The following is a 25,786-nucleotide window of genomic DNA, read 5'->3' on the forward strand; positions in this document are numbered from 1 at the left end:
CCCCTGAAGCCATGATTTTGCCAACTCTGCAGAAAGCCAGTTCCTTCCCTCCCTCCCTCCCTCCCTCCCTGCCTCCCTCCCTGCCCCTCCCTTCCTCCCTCTCTTTCCTTCCTTCCTTCATTCCTCTCTCTCTCTCTTTCCTTCCTACTTTCTTCTTTTTCTTTCTTTCTGACAGGGTCTCACTCTGTCACCCTGGCTCGAGTGCAGTGGTGCCATCACGGCTCACTGCAACCTTTGCCTCTTGGGCCCAAGTGATCCTCCCATCTCAGTCTCCCAAGTAGCTGGGACTATAGGTGCATGCCACCACACCTGGCTAATTTTTGTATTTTTTGTAGAGATGGGTTTTGCCATGTTGCCCAGGCTGGTCTCAAACTCCTGGGCTAAAGCGATCGCCCACCTTGGCCTCCCAGAAACCCAGTTTCCTAAGGCAAGTTCCACAGAACACTGATCCCACCCATTGGATAATTTTCCTGCAAGGTGGTCTTGGTTAGACAGATTGGGAAACAGTATTTTATCCCCCTCTGGAGAATCTCATTAGCATATTGTTGGCACTGAGAAGTTCAAAGTTAAAAAACAAAACAAAACTTTTTTTAAAATGCAGGATTCCCCAAGCTTACTTGACCATGGACCCTTCTTTCCACATCACATCTCTTAACATCCCATGGAGCTAGGATTCTGCAGAAAACACTTTGGGAAATGCTGCTGTAAGCATTTTTTTTTTTTTCCTCCTCGGTAGGCCAGAGAATAAATGCGAAGGCCAATCTCCACGAAATAATAATGTAATTCCATTCAAGACAAGAGGTGAAGAACAGATATTGCCTCTGCATTTTAACTCCTCCCAGTGCCATAAAAATGACAACTTGGTAAATGTTGATGTGAGTGTGAATCTTTTAAGGACCTGCCAATACCAAGAGTGAGAAGAGGAAAGGTGTGTGCTGTTTACTGCATGTTCTTTGAGATGTTAGTTCTGTTTCTTTGACTTTGCTCAGGTTTGTCATTGTGTGCAATGGTACATCCTGGTCCCATCACTACCAACGTGTTGCATAATGGATGAGGCTGAAGAGACCCAGGCAGCAGGCAGCAATTTAACAAAACAGAGAAAGAACAGAGCTGTTGATGGTTGGAAAATGCATTAGTCTTTTCTCTCTTTTACAAACAACAGATCCCTGTGTCAATCAGTAGTAAAATAGCAACTGGTCTGTTTTGCTGGTTCTACTGATCACCTCCCTTGCAGTGTAATCAAGAGTCTAGTTCAGGGCCTTTATCTCACCCTGATATAAGAATCAACTGAAAATGGATTAAAGACTTAAATGCAAAACCTGAAAGTACAAAACTACTAAAAGAAAACATAGGGGAAAACTCCATGACATTGGTCTGAGCAATGATTTCTTGGATATAACCCCAAAGCACAGGCAGCAAAAGCAAAAATAGACAAATGAGATTGCATCAAACTTAAAAGCTTCTGCACAGCGAAGGAAACAGTTAACAGTATAAAAAGACAGCCTACAGATTGGGAGAAAATATTTGCAAGTCATACATCAGATAAGGGCCAATGTCCAAAATATAGAAGGAACTGTAATGACTAATTAACAAGAAAACACATAACCTTATTTAAAAAATGGGCAAATGGCAGGCACAGTGGTTTACGCCTGTAATCTCAGCACTTTGGGAGGCTGAGGCAGGGGGATCACCTGAGGTCAGGATTTTGAGACCAGCCTGGCCAACATGGAACAACCCTGTCTCTACTAAAAATAAAAAAATTAACAAGGCACGGTGGTGCGCACCTGTAATCCCAGCTACTTGGGAGGTTGAGACATGATAATTGCTTGAACCCATGAAGGGGAGATTGCAGTAAGTCAAGGTTGCACCACTGCACTCCAGCCTGGGCAACAGAGTGAGACTCTGCATCTCAAAATAAAAATAAAAACAAAAATGGGTGGTCAGGTGCGGTGGCTCACGCCTGTAATCCCAGCACTTTGGGAGGCTGAGGCAGGTGGATCACAAGGGCAGGAGTTCGAGACCAGCCTGGCCAATATGGTGAAACCCTGTCTCTACTAAAAATACAAAAATTAGCTGGGTGTGGTGGCAGGCACCTGTAGTCCCAGCTACTCAGTAGGCTGAGGCAGCAGAATCGCTTGAACCCAGGAGGTGGAGGTTGCAGTGATCCAAGATCGCACCACTGCTGTCCAGCCTGGGCGACAGAGTGAGACTCTGTGTCTCAAAATAAAAATAAAAATGGGCAAAGGACCTGGATAGACTATTCTCAAAAGAAGACACACAAATGGCCAACAGATATATGAAAATATGCTCAACACCTCTAATCACTAGAAAAATGCAAATTAAAACCACAATGAGATATCACCTCACACCTGTTAGATTGGCTAGTATCAAAAAGACAATAGATAACAAACATTGGTGAGGATCTGGAGAACGGGAACCCTCACACACTATTGGTGGTATTGTAAATTAGTATAGCCATTTTGGAAAACAACAGGGAGGTTCCTCAAAAAACTAAAAAATAAAATTACCATATGCTCCAGCATCCCACCAATGGGCATATACCCAAAGGAATTGAAATCAGTGTGTCGAAGAGATGTCTGTGTTCCCATGTTGACTGCAGCACTATTCACCATAGCCAAGATATGGAAACAACAGAGTGTTCACAACAGATTAAAATGTGGTATATATACACAAAGGAGTATTATTCAGCCTTAAAAAAAAAGCCAGGAAATTCTGTCATTTGGACAATATGAGCGAACCTAGAGGACATTGTGCTAAATGAAATAAACCAGGCACCGAGAGACAATTTTCGGGAGTTTAGTGGAGACCTTTGCTTTTGTTTTCTATTGCCTATCTGTACCAGGAAATCAGAAACAGCCATCTGAAAGGACGCTAGTTTACATTATTCAAGTACTTGTGTCTTTCTATAAGATGTTGACTGTTTATAAATAAGAGTATATGCAAGTTTAGAAGTATCTGAATGTTTATATAGTTACATGCTTTGTTTTCAATCATTATTTGATAAAATTCTCCAATTTCATGAATATTCAGAAATTATAATACAGTTGGAACACTGCAATTGGATTAACTCTTAGTCCTATAATGTATGTCATACAGACTGTGAGTTTGCAGTAGGGGTCTGGAGCCAGTTCATATGACTGGGGAGAAGGGATTGTGTCTGTTTCTTCCCCACTTTGCATTCAGTGATATCAGGTTGAGCATGAATTCAGCTAAGGTGGGAATGTTGAAACCACAGAAGCTGGCAAATGCTGTGTACATTAGGAATCTCCCTATTCCCATGAGAACTGGTTGTTAAACAAACATTTAGTAGAACACCCTTAGTCCTCGGTCATTTCTCAGGATGACTTGATTATAAAGAATGTGGGAGTTGAACAGTGAGGACACAGGGAAGGGAACATCACACCCTGGGGCCTGTTGGAGGGTCGGGGGCAAGGGGAGGGAGAGCATTAGGACAAATACCTAGTACATGCGGGGCTTAAAAACTAGATTACTGGTTGATAGGTGCAGCAAACCACCATGGCATGTGTATACCTATGTAACAAACCTGCACATTCAGCACATGTATCCCAGAACTTAAAGTAAAATAATACAAAAAAAGACATTAAAAATATTTTTAAAAATACAATCAAGGACCTTTTAGAACACAGCGAGTGTTTTAACAATAACACAATTGCCTCTTATTTATTTATTTTTAGAGACAAGGTCTTGCTCTGTCGCCCAGGCTGGAGGGCAGTGGCATGATTATAGCTCACTGTAACCTTGAACTCCTGCGCTCAAGTGATCCTCCTGCCTCAGCCTTTCAAAGTGCTGGGATTCCAGACATGAGCTCTCGCACCTGGCCCTCACAATTGCCTTTTATATCTTTATTCCTTTCTTCATTTCCCCAGTCTTTTGGTTAATGGTGTTTAAGCTGATGTGTGGCCACAAGGTCCCATTGTTTGTTGGTTGGTTGGTTAAACATGAATCTCACCTATTAGTTTCATAAAGAATAACCTTGCTTTTTTTCCTGTAATTTCAAGAGGATAGTCCAGTTTTGAATTGTTTCCTTAGAGTTCTTGGTAATACCCTGGAGACAGCACTTGTTCTTTATTGCTGTGGGCGTTGTTCGTGGAGGTGGAGGTAAGGAGAGCCAAATACAGAGCCTGAGCAAGGTTCACTCCTGTGCAGGCCAAGATGGCTGCTGCTGCCTCTGGCGGGGCAACACCACACTCCGCATCAGCAATGCTCAGTGATGAATGGCATTTTAGTGGGCTGGGTTACCACCTGCTGTCTGTATCACAAACCAGCCAAAAGAACAGATTTCCTGCCATAATACATTATTTATAAGTCTAAGGAACCAAAGGAAGATAAGTAGGGAAATATTTTGTTCCAAAAATGCCTGATGGTATTAAATGAGGCATCTTGTCTTCCTTCCTTCTGTTCCCCTCCACCCTCCCTTAATGGATATGTATTTTTCATTCCATAGGGGACTGAGTTGTATATAGGATTATTTCAAGCTGGATTCTTTGGATACTTGTGATGATTTTTTAAAAACAAAGATAAAAATCCAGGGACCTGACAAAGATTGTTATTATTTCACCCCTTTGGTGTTGAGTGAATTGACAATAAATGCACAGATGTGTTGATGTTTTTCTGGATTTGGGGGTTTATTTTCTTATTACACATTTTGAGGAAAAGGCACATTGAAGAGAGCAGAAGGTGTCATAGGCAGTGGAAGTCTGATCTTTCTTTGCAACTCAACTGTTAATAGGGGGAAATCAGCAACATATTTAGACAACATGGCACACTGGCTAGGAGGGCAGGTCAGGAGCCAGACTGCCCAGCTTAGAATCCTGGGTCTGCCACCTGCTAGCTATAGGAAATTGGGCAAATTACTTAATGGTCTGTACTTTTGTTTCTTCATCTGGAGACCAGGGATAATAATAATGCTTATATCCAGGCTCCTGATAGCCCACTGAGCACTTTTGTGTAAATTAGAAAAGGCAGCTTCCCAGGGTGGACTCTATGGGCTTGGGTACAGACAGTAGCTTTATGTGAATTAGGAAAACAGGACTCTTCCTTCAGAGGAGTTTGCGTGGTTTAGCAAAGAGAGCTCAGGCTGGGTGTTCCCCCCACCATGACAACCTGTGTAAGCAGCTGTGGTAGCTCTGACTACCACACCGGGTGCTGAGGAGTAAACGAGTTGATGAAGATTCAATAAAAGATGCTGTTATTATCATCATCATTATTTTGAGGTGACAAGCTAGAGTAGAAGAGGGTTCAGAAGAGCCTGTAGATTCGTGCAGAGTAATCTTAGAAAATGAAGCAATTTGCTGAAAGCCCTTGGTTATTAGCAAAACTGTGGCTAGAACACAGTTGTCTTGACTTTTGGTTTTTGCCAATCCTGACTAGGCGTTGCTACACAGCTATGTGATTCAAACAAAAGGACCATTGATAGAGGATAGGGGTGAGGGGCACTACGGTCAGTCCCAGCCCCAGGTGCCACTGAGAGCCATTCAAATAACAAACTCTTAGAAGATGATGGGTTTTCCTCCTAAAACCAAACAGTATATATGTTCCTTTGTCCAGGATTTAAGTGTTCATTTAAAAATATACCATGAAGTAGGCATGTGGGGATCACAGCTACCACCTTAATGGTGGACTTGAGGAATATTAGTAGATGAAGATGTATTTCTGTAATATTTGAACTAAACAGCTCTTAAAAGTAGCATTTCTCACCACAGTGTTTTCTGAGTAAAACTAAGTGGAAAAAAATACCTTTGTTTCTTATAAGAGGGAAAAACAAGGGAGTTGAGCTACTGTGCAAGTTAAGCTACATTTTTCCAGTTCCCTGTAAAACCTATTTCATTATAAAATGTAACACAAGTACAGAGAATTACATGAAACAAATACATAGCTTAGCTAATTATTTAAGGTGAACAGTCTTGTAATGACTACTCAAATCAAAAATTAGTATTTTACCACCCTGGAAGCACATTTGTTGCTATCCCTCAATGATCACTCCTTCCCTCCTTCCTAAAATCACTCTTCTCATTTTCTGTTGATCACTTCCTTGCTTTTCTTTATAGTTGTGTTGCCCAAGTCAAGCCCTTTTAAAGGATAGGCTGTTTGAACTGTGATCATTCTGTCTTTATGCTGAGCATTTCACCATGTTTTATTTTCATTTGGTAATCTAATAACTTGTTTGGGTGAATTCTAGTAGTTTCCTAACTTGAGTTTGATGCCTTTTTAAATGCCAAGAATTGGTGACATACAACAGTTTTGTGGTTACTTTGGATTCTTAGCTAAAAATTATCCAGTTATTAGAATATCAAATAGTGAAATCGATCACTTCATCAGACAGCTCTACAACTGTTACAGGACTGTGTGTTCTTGGCAGAGCCTCTAGTTCTAGTTCTTTGCCTGAACTCAGGAAGCCAAGGGGCTCAACCCCTTCTTCCTTCCCATCCTCATTGGTAACGTCATGTCGATTTGATGGCTAGTTATGTGCCATTTCTATGTAGTAAGCAGGTGAAGAGTGAGTTGAACATAAATGTAGTGACCAATAGTGAACTGGCAAATGAGTGTCATTAGTGAAACTAAATATGAAAAACTCCTAGAAATTAATGAGGTGGCACTGGACAGGTTGTTGACCTGAGTATTTTCCCTGGGTTGTTGAACTACTTTCAGCCCTAGCCCCCAAACGTTTTATTGTGAATGTGTTGAAACATTCAAAAGAAAGAAAAAGAAAGGGAAGGGAAGGGGAGGGGAGGGAGATTGGTTCAAAGAGACCCATATACCCACCACCTAGTTTCAACAATTGTTAGAATTTTCTTTATTTGCTTCCTACACACACATTCCACTCTATTATTTTTTCGGTCATTTCAAAATAAATTATAGATGTCAAAACCCTTTCCATTTATTTTAGTATGCATCTCCAAAGTGCAAGACCGTTCCCTTATATAACCACCGTGCCATTATCACTCTTTTTGTTTGTTCAAAATAGTATTTTACTTGGTCCTCCAGGCTAGAGCACAGTGCTGTGATCACAGCTCACTGCAGCCTCCAACTCTTGGCTCAAGTTGTCCTCTTGCCTCAGCCTCCCAAGTAGCTGGGTCTACATGCATGTACCACCACACCCGGCCAAATTTTTTTGTTTTTTTATAGAGGTGGGGTCTCACTGTGTTGCCCAGGCTGGTCGAATTCTTGGCTTCAAGCAATTCTTTCACTTCAGCCTTTCAAAATGCTGGGATTACAGGCCTGAGCCACCGCGCCCAGCATCACTCTTAATAAGGTGAACAGTGATGCCCTAATATCATCAAATGACCAGTATATATTTAGCTTTCCCCAAATGTGCCCAAAACATTAATTATAAATATTCTTTTAAACTAGGATCTCATTAAGGAGTATACATTGCAATTGGTCATTATGTCTCATAAATCTCCTATCTAGAATAGCAACCCCTCCACTTTTCTTCATGACATCAACTTTTTGAAGTCCAGTTCTCTTATACAATGTGTCATTTTTTGGATTTGCATAACTGTTTCTTCATAGTCTCATTTAACCCAGATAATGTGTATAGGAGGTTATCACATGGGCTTCCCTGTGTGATTTTGTGCTCAGCACTTACAAACCCAAATCCATCGTTGAAGTGGCAAATTTGCCTCAACTAGATTTTCTCTCCGCTGGGCAGCATTTCTGAACAAAAATTGCAACCACCTGATTTAGACACTCCAGTTATGGATTTTCTTCTCCTTAAATATGAAGCTTGAAAAAAAAATAGAACTACCATTTTTGCACACTCAGTAAGTACTAAGTGTCCTATTAGATGGTTCCTACCCATGATTTCCAACCTACAGGTTGGACTGTTGTCAGTCAGACTTCCATAACCATCTTTTAAAGGAAGCAGGCTCAGAGATGTGAAGCCATTTGTCCAGTTCCCAAGGGCCAGACCTGGAATTGGAATGTAGATCTGCCTAATTCACAGGTTTTATACTTCATTATGCTGAAGGCTAGCTGACAGTTAGATGGACTGATTTGCCAAAATTAGGCAAGAACTGGCCGGGTGCGGTGGCTCACTCCTGTAATCCCAGCACTTTGGGAGGCCGAGGTGGATGGATCAGGAGGTCAAGATATCGAGACCACCCTGGCCAACATGGTGAAACCCCGGCTCCACTAAAAATACAAAAATTAGCTGGGTGTGGTGGCATGCATCTGTAGTCCCAGCTACTCGGGAGGCTGAGGCAGGAGAATCTCTTGAACCTGGGAGGTGGAGGTTGCAGTGAGCTGAGATTGCGCCTCTGCACTCCAGCCTGGAGACAGAGTGAGATTCCGTCAAAAAAAAAGCCAACAACTAAAACGTTTATTCAAGGAGCAACATGATACCCAGGTAACAATAGCACTGTGGTCAAAGCACATCTCTGCTCCTGGAAATGGAGGCAACCCATGTAGCCTACGAGCTCTCCACTAGTCCATTTTCTTTCTAGAGTCTTCCTTCTCTCTGCTCTCAAGTCAGTTACTAAGGCTTTATGCTGTGGTAGAGCTCATACTGAGTGTTGTCTGTCTTTCTGTGCAGCTTCTGTTCTTCCTTTTTGCAAGGCAAGGGCAGCTTAAGGATGTGCAAATACAGTTTTGCTAAAGCCACTCGCATGTCTCCGGACTGACCCATTTTCTGCATCTAGATCATACAAGGGCTCGATCAGAGGATTTAATGCTCCCAGGGTGCTTTTGAGCATCGGCTGTATTCTTAATTAGATTTTTTTTTTGTAGAGTCTGTCAGTCTGTGTCTATAAACAGTGCCTTCTGGTTTTCTGATGACATGATGAAAATATAAATGGATTCTGCAGATTGCATTTTATTATCCTCAATATTAAGCACTCAGAGCTGGTGCTGGAGGGAATTATGGTTGGATAATGTTGATTAAATAACCTCAGGGCTGGACTTCTATGCTGTTTCTTTGCCAACACAAACTGAATAGATATAGGGAACTATTGTTATTAAAGAAAGTGTAGCAGTGTAACTGCCACAGGAAGAAGAGTTGGGCTTCAGAATGCAGCATGGTGGGGCGGTGAAGCCCTGGGCTGGGCGAAAGGAGAACTGAGTCTAGACTCATCCTTGCTGCTAGCTAGTTGTATGACCTTGAGCAAGTCACCTGATTTCCAGGACATTATTTTCCTCATCTGTAAAATATAGGGGTTGTGCGTATAACCTGAACTTTAGCATAAAGAAAGGATATAGATGGATCTCTAGAAAGATCCCTGGATGCTATGTGGGAGGTGGCCTGTGGAATGGCTGGAGTGGAAGCAGAGAGATCCCTCAGGTGGCAACTGCAGTTGTCTGGCTGAGAGATGATGGAGCCTACACTAGTGTCATAGCGTAGAGACAGAGAGAAAAGGACAGACCTAAAATATATTTTGGGGGGAGAATGTTATTCTTCTTGGTGGTTTGAATGTATCTCTGTGTTACTGGGGGAGGGAGATGGTAGTGCTGTTCATTGATATGGAGGAGACCAGAGGTGGAACAGGTCGGAGTAGGGAACAGATGTTAAGACTTTGGTATTGATCTTAGTGTGAAATAGTTGGTTTTTTTTTTTTTTCTTTTGAGACTGAGTCTCTCTCTGTCACCCAGGCTGGAGTGCAGTGGTGCAATCTCAGCTCACTGCAATCTCGGTCTCTTGGGTTCAAGCGATTCTTCTGCCTCAGCCTCCTGAATAGCTGGGATTACAGGTGTGTACCACCATGGCTGGCTAATTTTTGTATTTTTAGTAGAGATGGGGTTTCGCCATGTTGGCCAGGCTGGTCTCCAACTTCTGGCCTAAAGCAATCTGCCTGCCTATGCGATCTGCCTGCCTTGGCCTCCCAAAGTGCTGGGATTACAGGTGTGAGCCACTGTGCCTGGCCTGAAATAGTTCTTAGGTACCCAAGTAGAGATGTTGACTAAGAAATTGGATACTTGATTCTGGACCAGAGGTCAGTACTACATGTAAAAATGTGAGTTATCATCATCTGTGAGCTGTAGAGAGCCATAGGATTGGATGGGACTACCCGGGGAAGGAGGTAGGGGTGGTACAGAGAGAAGAAAAGAGATGCGAAGAGAGGAGAAAAACGCCTGCAATTACAGCTAGGAAGAGAATGACATAGAAGTCCCTAAGGCTGTGGAGAAAGGAGTATTTATGGAGAAAGGAGAAGGAAATCAGGAATGTCTGCTGGTGGGGAAGACTGGGAGAGGCAAGGGATCCAAAATGGAGGGAGAGGGTGACTGTCATGGTTCTGTGATGTTACAATCAAATGAGAAAAATGTCTTTTGGGTTAGACAGTATGACAATATTAGAATATAAGAGGAGAGCCAGGAAAGCGTGGCCTTATTTAAGATCAGGGAGGAAGCTGAAAAAAGGACTGGAAAGGGAGAAACCAAGAATGAGATCCATGGCAATTTTATTATTGCTGCCAATAAGGATAATGGAATGTCCTGAGCTCTTACAATGGAGCAGGTAATATAATCTGGGTTTTAGAGACATTAATTTATTTATTCTTCATGCAAACCTTTGGAGTAGGTTCTATTAGCATGTCTTAATTAGGAAAGCTGAGGGTTGGTACAAGTTCATTAATTGCCTAAGATGATTTAGCTTATGCTGGGGGGCTGAGAGTATAAGGATTTTCAGTGAGTTAAATGAGGACAGCTTGCAGATGGCTGAGCTATGATGATAGGGTAATGGGTATAGGATACTCATATAGGAAGTTTGGGCTGTGATGGGAAGGAGAAGAACAGGATAGTGATTAAAGGGCTGGATCGAATGAGGGTTTTTAGGGAAAGAGGAAACTGCCATGCTATCACTAGAGAAATGATGGATGCTGTGGATAGAGGGGTAAGGTTGACATACAAAGGCAGGACCTAGGGATGAGAAGGGATAGGGCCCAGAGCCTTAACAGAGGAACCCAGTTCAGGAAGGAGAGAATATATTTCTGCCTTTTGAGCTGGCAGGATAAAATGAAAAGATAGGTGTGGATATGGCATGTTTTTGGTGGGGGGTGTGGGGCCAGGGATGGTGGTTCTAAAGGAAAGTCTTCCCCAGTGGTCCCTGTCTCATTGCAATTCCAACCATGAGATCATTGGCTATACATAGGAGTGGGAGAGTCCACGGAGAGATAGTTAGGAGCAACAAGCAAAATGTCATTCTGGAAGAATCTCTTTAGAGGTAGGAAATTGGTGGGAAATAGGGAAATTGATTACCAAAGAACTCCTCCCCTTGCTCCCATCTTCTGGGTTGTCTCTTTTGTTCTGGGTTCAGGTGTCACCCATAGTGCTGGCACACAAGGCACTTCCCCATCTCGACCATGCCTACTCTGGCACCTCATCACCTACCACCCTTCTCATCCCCACCTGCCGGGAACCCTGTGCTCAGCTCTTTGAAAGCTTTTGGTCTTTGTTCAAAGAAACCTTTGTACAGGTCTTTGTATCTGCCTGGAGCGCCCTACTTCATCTCCTTCCTTGGGAAATTCCTTCTTATCTCAGGACCAACTCAAATGTCAGCCGCTCAAGGGCCTTCCCTGACTGTCTTAGGAGAGAGAGTTTATTCTTCAGCCCTCCCATAATATTTTGCTCAAATGCTGCACCAAAGGGTGCTTAACTGTGACATCAACTCTGTAGACACATTCCCTGGGTTAAATCCAGGCTCTGTTTTTTACTGGTTTTGAGCCCTTGGGCAAGTTACTTAACCTTTCTGTGCCTGGATTTCTTTGGCTTTAAAATAGAAGCAATAATCCAACGCCATAAAGTTGTTATGAGGTTTAAATAAATTAATATGTGACAAGCATTTAGAACAGAGAGGGCATATTGTAGTTGTGATATGAATGTGAGCTCTTATCATTCAGCTATTTCTTCAGTTATACAATTTGTGTTCATTGCTTCTTCCATGCTCTTGTAACTCTCTTCCATTAATTTATTGAAAACCACACATCTTTTCCATCAATCTATTGTTTTCTAATGTTTTATTTTTTCCCTGGACTGTGATTTCTACAGGGTTGGGACCAGATCTTGTCATTTTGGTCTTACACCTTTTACACTGACTGACATAAAACAGGTATTTGGTAAATGATCGATTGGTTGATTTCTAATTATGGCTTACATGAGTGTGATCCATCAATGTTTACAAAGCACTTCTGTAGAATTTTGATTTGATTGTTTCTAGCAATCCCACAAAGGGTTTATTCCTCAGAAAATGTCAAAAGTAGATAAATTTTGTTCTGCTTTATTTCACAATTTAGGTATAAAAATATGCAGAGATGTTCTTCTTGTGAATTAAGTCAAATATAAATCAGAAGAGAGTAAGCATAATGAGCTACAGATTATCTTTAGTGAACTAATGAGGTGTTTGTAGGAGGAAATCACGGTCTTCTGAAAAGTGTGCCTGCTTTTGTACAATTTAGGGAATATATTCATGTCTTTCAAAAGTTGCCAAAATCTGTTAAATCTAGTATTTTGTTCCCGTTGCTTGAATCTAGGCACCATTATTTCATCAGCCAACAGAATCTCCTCTTAAGATCATTATAATAGGGTTTGTCAACATTTGTTTAAACTCTTCTTCAGACAGTTTGTGAGTGGACTGTAGTTTGTCTACCAGATTGCTTTCAAAAAACAACCAAAGATTAATGAAAATATTTCTAAAATACCTTTTATAAAAATGGGAATGATCAGGCTGCGAGACTGATTCTTGGCAGCCTTTGACTTTTTATGGCTATTACATAATAACAATGGTTACAAAGAAATTAGCAGAGTGGAGCATACTCATATACAGTGTTTTATATCACATTGTAAACACACTGTGAAAATGTTGCCATAAAGTTGTGTGGTTTTCTTTATTAGACTGTTTTTTTTAAAGTCCCCCATGTTTCTTATTTGGATGGTTCAGAGCAGTGCCATTGATATAGACAAACTTAGAAACATAATTACCTTTTAGTCCTGTGGAAAGGAAATAGGATACAGATGAGCTTCCTCAATAATTACTTCCATAAAATAGTGTGATGACACGTTAAAATCTCCTCTTGCTTCTGCTTTTGGTGTAACTGCTAAAGCAGATGAACACTTTTCTTTTCCTTTAAAATCATCAAGATTTTGGTGAATTATCCATTCATGGATAGTGTTAATCTTCGTGTCCCTCCAAGAAATATTTTGGTTAGTGAATTAATCCTAAAGCATAAAGCAAGAAAAATCTGCTATTGGGCTTTCTTGAAAGGCACACAGGGCATAGTTGGTGACATAATTGCCACCGTAAGTACTTCTGAGGGTCCCCTTGAATGGAGATACATATGGAAGTTTATTATGCCCACCTTTAAGACAGTAGTGTCCAATAGTTTTTGTCCATGCATGCCCATTAGTTTGTGTGTTTGTATGTTTACTCCTTTGGTTTTATGTTGCTCACCATTAGGGAACTATGAGAACTTTCACTTAACCTTGAGTGAGATGGGGAGCTATGGGAGTTGGAGCGAGGGTCTGAGTGGAATGGTAGCATGATCTAATTTTACAGGATTACCCTGGCTGCTGGCTTGAGAATAGATGGAAGGGAGGCAAGGGTAGAAGCAGCAAGACCAGTTAGGAGACCCTTGACCTATGTAGGTGTAAGATGACAGTGGCTTGGAAAAAGACAATAGAATGCAGGCAGTGAGAAGCAGTGATTCTGGCTAAGTTCTGAAGGGAGAATCAACAGGATTTGTTGATAGGTGTGGTTAGGTGTGAAAAGATAGAGGTCAAGCATAACTCTTAAGATTTTGGCTAAACAGCTGCAAAAATAGAGCTGTAAGGATTAAGTGATCAATGGGCAAGGATCAAGAGGATGAGAGAGCAGGATTTGGGGGACTGATGAAGTGCTCCTGACATTGCATGCAGCTTTTCCCCTACTGGCCCCTGAATGCTTCTGAACCTGGGCTCTCTCTTCATCACTTCCATCTCAGGCTCTTTTTTAAGAGCTCTGCTAAGCTTCCCGTTCTCCTAAGCTTCCCATCCTGCCCTTGTGTCTTTGGAGAGTGATCATGAGCTGATGGTTTGCCCAGTGCCTTGTCTGGAAAGTTACTGAGAGTCCTTCGTCAGTCAGGATCCAGGTGGCACAGTAAGGGAAGGCAGTCACTTTTTATGTACCCTGCAAATGGACTGTTGGTACTGGTGGTTGATTCTTGGCAGCTGTTTTGCTGTTTATAGCAATGGCTTATGCTATCATGAGGGGAACAGGAATTAGCAGTCTTTATAGTTAGTATATAGAATGTGTGATATTGTAAACATATTATAAAGATGTTGCTGAGAGGGGTTGTTGAGACAGGCCATCCCAAATCCTGACTCCAGTGGAAGGTCTTCCCTCTGTGGTTCTGAACTGCTGGCTTAGTTTAGTATACGAGGTGAGGGCTTTGTGAAATGTACTGTGCATAGGAATCATATGGGGATCTTTTTAAGATGCCAGTTATGATTTAGTAGTTCTTAGAGGGGATGGGAGCACTAAGAATCTATTGTCTCTTTCTTTCTTTTTTTCTTTTTTCTTTTGAGACAGAGACAGAGTTTTGCTCTGTCGCCCAGGCTGGAGTGCAGTGGTGTGATCTCAGCTCACTGCAACCCCTGCCTCCTGGGTTCAAGTGATTCTCCTCCCTCAGCTTCCCAAGTAGCTGGGATTACAGATGCATGCTACCACGCCCAGCTGATATATATATATATATATATATATATATATATATATATATACACACACATACATACATATACACACACACACACACACACACATATATATATACACACACGTACATATATATATTGTATTTTTAGTAGAGATGGGGTTTCACCATGTTGGCCAGGCTGGTCTTGAACTCTTGACCTTGTGATCCACCTGCCTCGGACTCCCAAAGTGCTGGGATTACAGGTGTGAGCCACCACGCCCGGCCGAGAATCTGTGTTTCTAACATGAATTGCAGGTGAAGATGCTGCTGCTACTGGTCTAAGGGCCAAATTTTCAGTGGCTTGGTCCTTATTGAATTTCCGCAGTCTGTACAGCTGTTGATCCTCCTAACAAAGATCCAAGTGCATCTATCCTAAATAGATGGAATGGATGGCATTTGAATCGGTGGAGAGCAGTGTGAAGACCATGCTCGGTCCTAATGGGCGTGGGAGAGGGACAACAGAGAGCAGAGGAGGAGGAACAGAGGTGGAAACTAGCATCTTCCTGCAAACACATGGTGCCTATTCCCAGAATTGGGTCTAAGAAATTGAATTTGATCAGACTACATCTTGGGGGACTTTTGATTAGCAGACTGACTTTTAGATTATTGTATCAACCTCTACTTGAAAATTTTCAGTGGCTATGCATTACATACTAAGATAATTTTAAGTGGTACATGAACAATTTAGGTTGTATGTGGGGCACCAATGTTTTTATATTCTTTTTTTTTTTTTTTTTTTGAGATGGGGTCTCGCTCTGTCGCCCAGGCTGGGGTGCAGTGGTGTGATCTGGGCTCACTGCAAGCTCCGCCTCCTGGGTTCACGCCATTCTCCTGCCTCAGCCTCCCCAGCAGCTGGGACTACAGGCATCCGCCACCGCGCCCAGCTAATTTTTTGTATTTTTAGTAGAGACGGGGTTTCACCGTGTTAGCCAGGATGGTCTCAATCTCCTGACCTCCTGATCTGCCCGCCTTGGCCTCCCAAAGTGCTTTTTTTTTTTCTATGGATTCTTATGTTATGTTATGTTATCTTGTATTTATCATAAGAGTTTAGATTGCTTTTCTCAGCAATCGGTGAGCTTCCTGCACACAGTGGCCACAGTTCATCTGTGGTTCTATCTCTAGATCCTGCTCATCATCATTGCTCAATACATGGAGAAAGGCCTAGGTAAACTGAACCAGAGATTCTGAAATAAATGTAGCTAAACTTTGTTGGGCTGTCAGTGTTGGCACTGTTTTCACTAGAACATAATGCTTTTGACAAAAATGTAAAGACGTATGAAAAAATGTTTTAGAACCTTTCCAATCACTTCTTGGTGAACAAAGTTAGTATTATAGAGAGGCTTAGTGATGTTTCCAAAATGTAAATCATTCTGACAGATGACCCATCAGTGGCAGACAAATCATGGACAGATTCTGGGAAAAAAATGCCAATATGTTTAAAGTCTATGTTTAAAATATTAGCTTTTTAAATGGGATCTTTCTTAATTTCTTTATTTTGGGAAAACTTGATATTCATAAACTGTTAAGAATGACTTTTTAAAATTCATTTTCTTACCCTCCCTCAAATAAGAATGAGAGGATACTAACAAAATAATTGTTTGTAACATTACATAGTGGGAGTGGTTAATGAGCATGTTTTATGATAGAATTTAAACTTTGGTTTATAAGGAAAAATTGAGACCATTTAGTTTCTTTAGATTTTTTTTGTAACAAAAAGTCCTGTTTGATTTTTCTGATGGTTAAAGTAATATATATAGTAGAAAGTTTTAGGAAAATATTGAAAAATTTAAAAAGTAAAGTAAAAGTCATATATGATTCCATTGTGAAGAAATACCATTTTGGCATATTTTCTGTGTATGTGTCTTGTAATATCTGTCTGGTTTTGATATCAGGGTAATACTAACCTAGTAAAATGAATTGGGAAGTATTCTTACCTTTTCAATTATCTGGAAGAGTTTGTGTAGAATTGCATTATTTCTTCCTTAAATATTTGATATGTTTATTAGGTAAGCCTTCTGGGCCTGACATTTTCTTTGTGAGAAGGGTATCTTTCTATGTCTTTGTTGAGTGAACTATGGCTGTTCGTGTCAAGGGATTTATCAAGTTCATCTAAGTTGACAAATTTATTTGTTATCCTTTTAGTATCTACAGTATCTGTAATAATGTCATTGCTGTCATTCTTGATATCAGTAATTTCTGCCTTCTTTCTTTTTTGACTAAAAACAAAAGGGTTACTAATTTTATTGGCTAAGAGTTTACTAATGTAGCCAAAGGTTTCTAAATTTTATTGATCTCACAAAACCCCCCACCAGCTTTTGGTTTCTTTGATTTTTCCCTATTGTTTTTCAGTTTTGTATCTGATTGATTTCACTCCTGAGTTTTCCCCCTTTCTTCACTTAATGTGGCCTTAATTTGATGAGATAAAGCACAATTCATTGATTTGAGATGATCTTTTCTGATATGGGCATTTTGGGCATTTCTTTACCCTAAATACTGCCTTAGTGTCTTCCCATACATTTTGATATTGTCATATTCTTTCACTACAAAATACATTGTAATTTCTTTTTGATTTCTTCTTTGATCAGTGGGTTATTAAGAATTATGTTATTTAGTTTAAAAATATTTGGGGATTTTCCAGTGATATTTCTGTTATTAGCTTAGAATTTAATTCCATTGCAATCAGATAACATATTTTGTATGAATTCTTTTTTTTATTTTTTTATTTTTTAAATTTATGTAGTTCATTGTATTTCCAAGGCTATGAGTTATCTAGTGAGAGTTACATGGGCACTTGAAAAAATATATATATATAGTTGACCCTTGAACAATGCAAGGTTCAGAGGCATCAACTCCCCATTCAGTAGAAAATTCATGTTTAATTTTGAGTCCACAAAAACTTTACTAGCAGTCTACTGTTGATCAGAAGCCTTATCAATAACATAGTCAATTAACAAATATTGTATATGTCATATATATTGTATACTGTACTCTTTTAATAAAGTAAGCTAGAGAAAAAATGTTATTAAAAATCATAAGGGACAGAAAATCTACTTACTATTCATTAAGGGGAAGTGGATTATCATAAAGGTATTCATCCTCATCTTCATATGGGGTAGACTGAGGAGGAGGAGGGGTTGGTCTCGCTGTCTCAAAGGTGGCAGAGACAGAAGAGATGGAGCAAATAGAAAGAGAGGCAGGAAAGGCAAGCACACTCAGTGTCACTTTTAATCCATGCGTAAGTGGACCCACACAGTTCAAACCTGTGTTATTGGAGAGTCAGCTGTAGGCTCTGCTGCTATTTTTTTCTTTCTTTCTTTTTCTTTCTCCCTTTTTTAATTTATTTATTGATCATTCTTTGGTGTTTCTCAGAGAGGGGGATGTGGCAGGGTCATAGGATAATAGTGGAGAGAAGGTCAGCAGATAAACATGAGAACAAAGGTCTCTGGTTTTCCTAGGCAGAGGTCCCTGCGGCCTTCCGCCCTGTTTGTGTCCCTGGGTACTTGAGATTAGGGAGTGGTGATGACTCTTAACGAGCATGCTGTCTTCAAGCATCTGTTTAACAAAGCACATCTTGCACCGCCCTTAAACCATTTAACCCTGAGTTGACACAGCACATGTTTCAGAGAGCACGTGGTTGGGGGTAAGGTTATAGATTAACAGCATCCCAAGGCAGAAGAATTTTTCTTAGTACAGAACAAAATGGAGTCTCCTATGTCTACTTCTTTCTACACAGACACAGTAACAATCTGATCTCTCTTTCTTTTCCCCACATTTCCCCCTTTTCTTTTTGACAAAACCGCCATCGTCATCATGGCCCGTTCTCGATGGTCGCTGTCTCTTCGGAGCTGTTGGGTACACTTCCCAGATGGGGCGGCCTGGCAGAGGCGCTCCTCACTTACCAGAGGGGGCGGCCGGGCAGAGGCACTCCTCACTTCCCAGACTGGGCGGCCGGGCAGAGGCGCTCCTCACTTCCCAGATGGGGTGGCTGGGCAGAGGTGCACCTCACTTCCCAGACAGGGTGGTGGCCGGACAGAGGCGCTCCTCACCTCCCAGACGGGGTGGCGGCCGGGCAGAGGCACTCCTCACATCCCAGATGATGGGTGGCCAGGCAGAGGTGCTCCTCACCTCCCAGACGGGGTGGCCAGGCAGAGGCGCTCCCCACCTCCCAGACGGGGCGGCCGGGCAGAGGCGCTCCCCACCTCCCAGACGAAGAGCGGCCAGGCAGAGGTGCCCCCCACTTCCCAGATGGGGTGGCTGGGCAGAGGCGCTCCTCACTTCCCAGACAGGGCGGCCGGGCAGAGGCGCTCCCCATATCCCAGATGGGATGGCTGGGCAGAGGCGCTCCTCACCTCCTAGACGATGGGTGGCTGGGCAGAGGCACTCTCCACCTCCCAGACGGGGCAGCCGGGCAGAGGTGCTCCTCACCTCCCAGACGGGGCGGCCGGGCAGAGACGCCCCTCACCTCCCAGACAGGGCAGCCGGGCAGAGGTGCCCACTTCCCCGACGGAGCGGCCGGGCAGAGGCACTCCCCACCTCCCAGACGAAGGGCGGCTGGGCAGAGGTGCCCCTCACTTCCTAGATGGGGTGGCGACCAGGCAGAGGCGCTCCTCACTTCCCAGACGGAGTGGCCAGGCAGAGGGGCTCCTCACATCCCAGACTGGGCGGCCGGGCAGAGGCGCTCCTCACATCCCAGACAATGGGCGGTCAGGCAGAGATGCTTCTCACTTCCTAGATGGGGTGGCGATTGGGCAGAGGCGCTCCTCACTTCCCAGATGGGGCGGCCAGGCAGAGACGCTCCTCACTTCCTAGATGGGGTGGTGGCCGGGCAGCGGCGCTCCTCACTTCCCAGACGGGGGCGGCCAGGCAGAGGCGCTCGTCATTTCCCATTCGGGGCAGCCGGGCAGAGGCGCTTCTCACTTCCTCCCAGACGGGGCAGCCGGGCAGAGGCGCTCCTCACTTCCCAGAGGGGGCAGCCAGGCAGAGGCGCTCCTCACTTCCCATTTGGGGTAGCTGGGCAGAGGCGCTCCTCACTTCCTCCCAGATGGGGCGGCCGGGCAGAGGCGCTCCTCACTTCCCAGAGGGGGCGGCCAGGCAGAGGCGCTCCTCACTTCCCATTTGGGGCAGCCGGGCAGAGGCGCTCCTCACTTCCTCCCAGATGGGGTGGCCGGGCAGAGGCACTCCTCACTTCCCAGAGGGGGCAGCCAGGCAGAGGCGCTCCTCACTTCCTCCCAGATGGGGCGGCCGGGCAGAGGCGCTCCTCACTTCCTCCCAGACGGGGTGGCCAGGCAGAGGCGCTCCTCACTTCCCATTCGGGGCAGCTGGGCAGAGGCGCTCCTCACTTCCTTCCAGACGGGGCAGCCGGGCAGAGGCGCTCCTCACTTCCTCCCAGACGGGGCGGCCAGGCAGAGGCGCTCCTCACTTCCCATTTGGGGCAGCTGGGCAGAGGCGCTCCTCACTTCCTCCCAGATGGGGCGGCTGGGCAGAGGCGCTCCTCACTTCCTAGATGGGATGGCAGCTGGGCAGAGGTGCTCCTCACTTCCCAGACGGGGCGGCCGGGCAGAGGGGCTCCTCACATCCCAGATGATGGGCGGCCAGGCAGAGATGCTGCTCACTTCCTAGACGGGGTGGTGGGCGGGCAGAGGCTGTAATCTTAGCACTTTGGGAGGCCAAGGCAGGCGGCTGGGAGATGGAGGTTGTAGCCAGCCGAGATCACGCCACTGCACTCCAGCCTGGGCAACATTGAGCATTGAGTGAGCGAGACTCCGTCTGCAATCCCAGCACCTGGGGAGGCCGAGGCGGGCAGATCACCCGAGGCCAGGAGCTGGAGACCAGTCCGGTCAACACGGCGAAACCCCGTCTCCATCAAAAATACAAAAACCAGTCAGGAGTGGCGGCGCGTGCCTGGAATCCCAGGCACTGGGCAGGCCGAGGCAGGAGAATCACCGGAGCCCGAGGCAGGGAGGTTGCAGCGAGCCGAGATCATGGCAGTACAGTCCAGGCTCCGCAAGAGAGGGAGACCGTAGAAAGAGGGAGAGGCTCTGCAAGAGAGGGAGACCAGAGGGAGAGGGAGAGGAGGGAGAGGAGGGAGAGGAGGGAGAGGGAGAGGGACTTTCTCCCTTTCTTTTCGGCTCTCATGAATTCTTTTAAGTGTATTGAGATTTGCGTTCTGACTCAGAATTTGGACTGTCTTCATAAATGCTCACTGTGAACTTAAAAAAATGTACATTCTGCAGTTTTAGGGTGGAATATTCTAGAAATGTCATTTAGGTCTATTTGGTAGATAGTGTTGGTCAAGTCTTCTATAGCATTATTGATTTTTCTCTCTACTTGTCCTGTCAATTATTGAAGAGAGATATATAAATCTCTGAATCTATTTGTGGATATGTCCATTTCTCTGTATAGTTCTATCTGTTTTGGCTTGCATATTTTGAAGCTTTTTAATTAGGTGTATGAATGTTTAGGATTCTTACATCTTCCTGATTAGTGAACCTCTTTATCATTATCAAATGATTTTATTTCTGTTGTTATTTTTCTTCTGAAAGTTTCTTTGTCTGATATATAGTTATATCAGACTTTCCTGGAAAAAAATTATTTCCTAAACAATACAGTGTAACAATGATTTACATATAACCATATATATATGGTTAATCCAGCTTTCTTTTGATTAGTGTTATCATGGTATATCTTATTTTATTCTTTTATTTAACTTTTTTGTGTCTTTATATTTAAAGTGCATTTCTGTAGACAGTACATAGTTGTTGGATCCTGCTTTTTCAGCCATTCTGACAATCTCTGTCTTTTAATTGGGGATGTTTAAACCATTTATATTTAAGGTAAGTATTGACATGGTCAGGTTTAAGTCTATAATCTATTGTTTTTCTATTTGCTCCTTCTGTTCTTTGTTCCCCTTTCCCTTTTTTGTTGCTTCTTAAATTGTTAGTATTTTTTATGATCAATTTTATCTCCTTTCTTGGTTTGTTAGCTATAACTTTATTTTGCTATTTTAGAGGTTGCTTTAGGGTTTATAGTCAAGTCAGGCTTCCGTATCCATGAGTTCTACATTTGTGGGTTCAACCAACTGTGGACCAAAAATATTAAAAAAAGAAAAGCATCTGTTTTTGTTGTCATTATTTCCTAAACAATACAGTGTAACAACTATTTATATAGCATTTATATTATATTATGCAGTGTAATCTGGAGATGATTCTACGTGTACTGGAAGATGTGCATAGGTTATATGCAAATACTACACATTTTTTATCAGAGACTTGAGCATTCACAGATTTTGGTAGCTGAGATGGGTTTTGAAACCATTCCCCCATGGATATTGAGGGATGCCTGTATACTTACCTGGTATATTTTAGGTGCTCAATACATATTTACTGAATGAACACATGAACAAATGTCTCCCTGGTGCCTAGGCCACAGGGCTGCTGAGAGCCAGAGGCACCAAGAGTGGCTATCAATCCTGTGCTGTCAGACAATTATTCTTTCCCAGCTTTTAATTTTTTCTCTTTTATGCCATATTGTTAATGGATATTGGCTTTAATCTTCCCATCTTGATGTTAGTCCCTTGAGATTAGACATCCATATCCTCTTCTCCCTCAGTCCCTGGAGGTTTCAGTAAATAAGGACTTTATCCTCAGGTGTGCTTTCCCCAGGCTTTTTTGAAAGTGTGCATGGGGTGGATCCTCTGGATGAAAGAGACTGTGGCCTTGACTTATTGTGCCCAAACCCCCAAAAGTAAGAAATTCTTATCAAGAAGGGTAGATATTGTTTAAGGTAGTAAATAGAAAAAAAGGCTTCAAAGAAATGGTCTAAATTTAACTTTAGCTGATCTAGGCAAAGCTACACATGGGAAGGAAATTCAGGCCTAACAGATTTTCCCATTCTTGGAATGCCACCCGTTTTTTCAAGATTCTTGAAAAAAAATTATATATATATATAATTATATAGATACACACATGCATATATATACACATACATACATACATACACATATACATACATACACATACATATATACACATACATACATATATACATACATACACATACACATACATACACATATACATATATACACATACATAGTTATATATATGTACACACACATACACACACACATATATATATGATTGGACTTCTTGATTAAAAAAGAAAAACTTATGTGCTCTTTTTCTTTTCTTTTTTGCAGCAAGTAACTGGCAGAAGTTTTGGTGATAAAGATTTTCGGACAGGTTTAGAAAATGGAATCCTCCTCTGCGAGTAAGTATAGCCTATATTCAGTTGGTTTTATTCAAAAAACATCATTAATACTATCCAGTTTGGCTGTAAGACTTTTAGTGTTTTGTTTTGAATTTATTCACAGTTTGAATCTGAAACTCAAAAAATCCCTGGGCTAGACAAGAAACACAAGTCAGTGTGGGAGCCTTGGTGTGCCAGTAGGGAGTGGTGGGGACTGTGGCAACTGCAAACAAGACAGAGAAAGAGCATCTGGTAGCTGCTGTTCAGCTCCAATAATCTTTCACTGTGCATCAATTTGAGCCCATGTAATTGTAAGGGTGGACCTAATTGTGGTAAAAGTAAAACTTTTCTCCCCTTTTAAATCCCAAACAAAAGCAGCTTGTGCCAAAATAAAACAGTGCTTCTATATACTTACAACATCTTAAAACATGCCAGGTAATGCTCCTCACTTTGCCTGTTTCACTGGTGTATTTCGAATATGTTTAATCTGTGCTGTTGGCAAAATTTAAATGTGAACAATAACTACAGTGTTTAATTTTTGTGTTTTAAAGAATTCAGGGCTCCTGTGAAGTAGCTCTAGATACAAAATAAGCAGAGCCTTCATACTTATAAAGACATAAATTTCAAGATTTATGGATAGACGTAAATTTCAAGATTTCAAAATTTGCATTTATTTAACAGGTTTTGTGATTTCAATACTGATTTTTGTTTTATTGAGGTGAAATATACATACAATGAAACACACAGCTCCTAACTGTACAATCTAATGGGTATTGAAAGATGTGTACATGTATGTAACCTAATCAAGATATGAAACAAAAAGTTTCCTCATGCCCCTTCTCACTCAATCTCAAGCCCCTGGAGACAAGCACTGTTCTAATCTCTATCACAGTAGCATCTATTTTGCCTTCTCTTATACTTGATTTCAGTGGAATCACATAGAATAAACTCCTGTTTTTGGCAACTTTCAGAATATTGCTTGGGATCCAATGATGACACGGAAGGAGTGTGGGTTTGGAGCCTGTGGACTAGAGATTGATGTTCTTACTTTACCCCTAAATCATTTAATCACCCCAAGTCTCATTTTTTTCTAAAATCATAATAAAAAATTTATAACTCTATTTTGTAGGCTTTTTATGAGCTTCAAAAGGATAGAGTGAGTGAGGCACTTTCAAAGATTATGCAGCACTGTACAAATGTTGACTATTTTGTTGAACCTCTCAACACAGCTCCTGTCAGCATTTTTTTCTGCCTCCCCACTGCTCTTCTTTCTTCAAAGAAAAATGTGTATCTTCTATTTGATGTTTCCATATTCTCTTTCCTACGAAGTCTCTCCACCCTACTCGTATATCCCTCACCACCTCTTTTCTCATTATTACATCTAAATCAGAGCTTAACTCTTAGGCAAGCTGCAATTACTTCAGTGGATGCAAGCTCAGTGGATGCAAGCCAGTCAGGCTCTGAACTCTTTCCCTCTGTTCTACCACTTGCTTTTCCCATGATTCTGGGCTTAGCTCTCTCCTGATATTAACAGACTAGCCAAAATCTGATCTAATTCATGCAGACCATGTTGGTTCAACTGAAGTGGGTCTTTGTTCCAATTTTTGTTTACCTAACATTTGCTCCAGAGATTCTTGTAGGCATCCACTTCTCCACTATATTCTCATGCCCAGGTAGGTAGGATGAAATTGTCTAAATCCTCTAATCACAGGGGATTAGACCCACTGGTGTATTTGAAGGAGCATGAGCTTTGGAGTCTGAGGACTAGGGATCAAGCTCTCGTTTCCCCAGTGGGACTCTAGCTAGCAGCCCCCGCAAAGAGTTTGCTAAAGTGGAATGAACCACATAGGAGGCCAGAGGCAAGGAAAGCCAGTAGCATGAACCTCCGCTAGGTCCTTCAAGAGAAAGCTGGGTCAGGAGCCAGAGAAACCAAATGCACACAAATTTCTAGGCATGGAACTTGCAGAGCAATGAGAACCAAAACCATGACCCAGGAGCTGCATGCAATGGTGACTGGGGACAAGGGAGGAAGAGTTTTCTTCCTCACCCTTATGGCTAGGTTTTGTGTAAGTTGAGACTATTAGGCTGCTACAGACTGAGATTAGCAGGTGTATTTTCTGGGACTTGTATCCCAAGGCCAATCTAGCAAAAAGGGGGACTTGCTCTGTTGAAAATGTGGGATCGTTTGATGGCGGGGGCCAAAAGCCGGAACACTCAGCATGGAGGATTTTAGAAGTTGAAGGCTCCCAGACAGTGGAGCCACACAGGTGTCAAACACCTGTCTTTGGAGATTAGATTAGAATGCCTAAGACTGTACCACTCTCTAGAACCGGAGAGAGTTCAGTGGATGCCAGTGATTAGGAGTCTAATTCATAGCTACCCCACACCACAGAAACATTAAAAAAATATGAGGACTCTCTACAATTTCAAATTTTGAAAACTAAGCAGTTTGGCTCTTCTTAGAATTGGGCTTTTTATAGTATATAGGCTTTAAAAAATTATTTGATGCTTTCCAGTTTTGTGTTATTCAAAATAGAAGCCCAGTTGGTATCTTGGAACAGTGTTATCCCAGTTGGCAAATACATGAGCAGCATTGTTGAATTCTTTCTTTTGTTCAACAAATGCTCATCTTTTTGTCTGAGTTGAATCCACTCTAAATGTTAGTAGCAACTGTGTAGAGACACCAGCATCTTTGTTCACTAAAAATTTCCTGAGTTGTTGTAGGAGTCTAAAGAAAAAAAAAAAAAAAGCTTCATCATTTTCATCAAACAGAAGGATACCTTCTGGTCCTGGGGTCTGGTTTCCCCTGACCAGCCTGGTTTCAAACTTAACTGTGGTCTCTA

The 25,786-nt window shown here is 42.4% G+C and overlaps 1 protein-coding gene across 8 annotated transcripts in view; it reads left to right on the forward strand.

The window, feature by feature from the left end:
• Positions 1-25,786, forward strand: part of LIMCH1 (LIM and calponin homology domains 1) — a 339,570-nt gene that overhangs the window by 110,937 nt on the left and 202,847 nt on the right. For all 8 annotated transcript variants that reach the window (XM_024928494.4, XM_034958502.4, XM_034958506.4 and 5 more), the window contains exon 2: positions 22,894-22,964. In XM_024928494.4, the coding sequence (XP_024784262.3) occupies positions 22,894-22,964 (71 nt within the window). The remainder of the gene's footprint in view (positions 1-22,893; positions 22,965-25,786) is intronic.

Source organism: Pan paniscus, chromosome 3 (assembly GCF_029289425.2).
Source record: "Pan paniscus chromosome 3, NHGRI_mPanPan1-v2.0_pri, whole genome shotgun sequence".
NCBI classification, from domain to species: domain Eukaryota; kingdom Metazoa; phylum Chordata; class Mammalia; order Primates; family Hominidae; genus Pan; species Pan paniscus.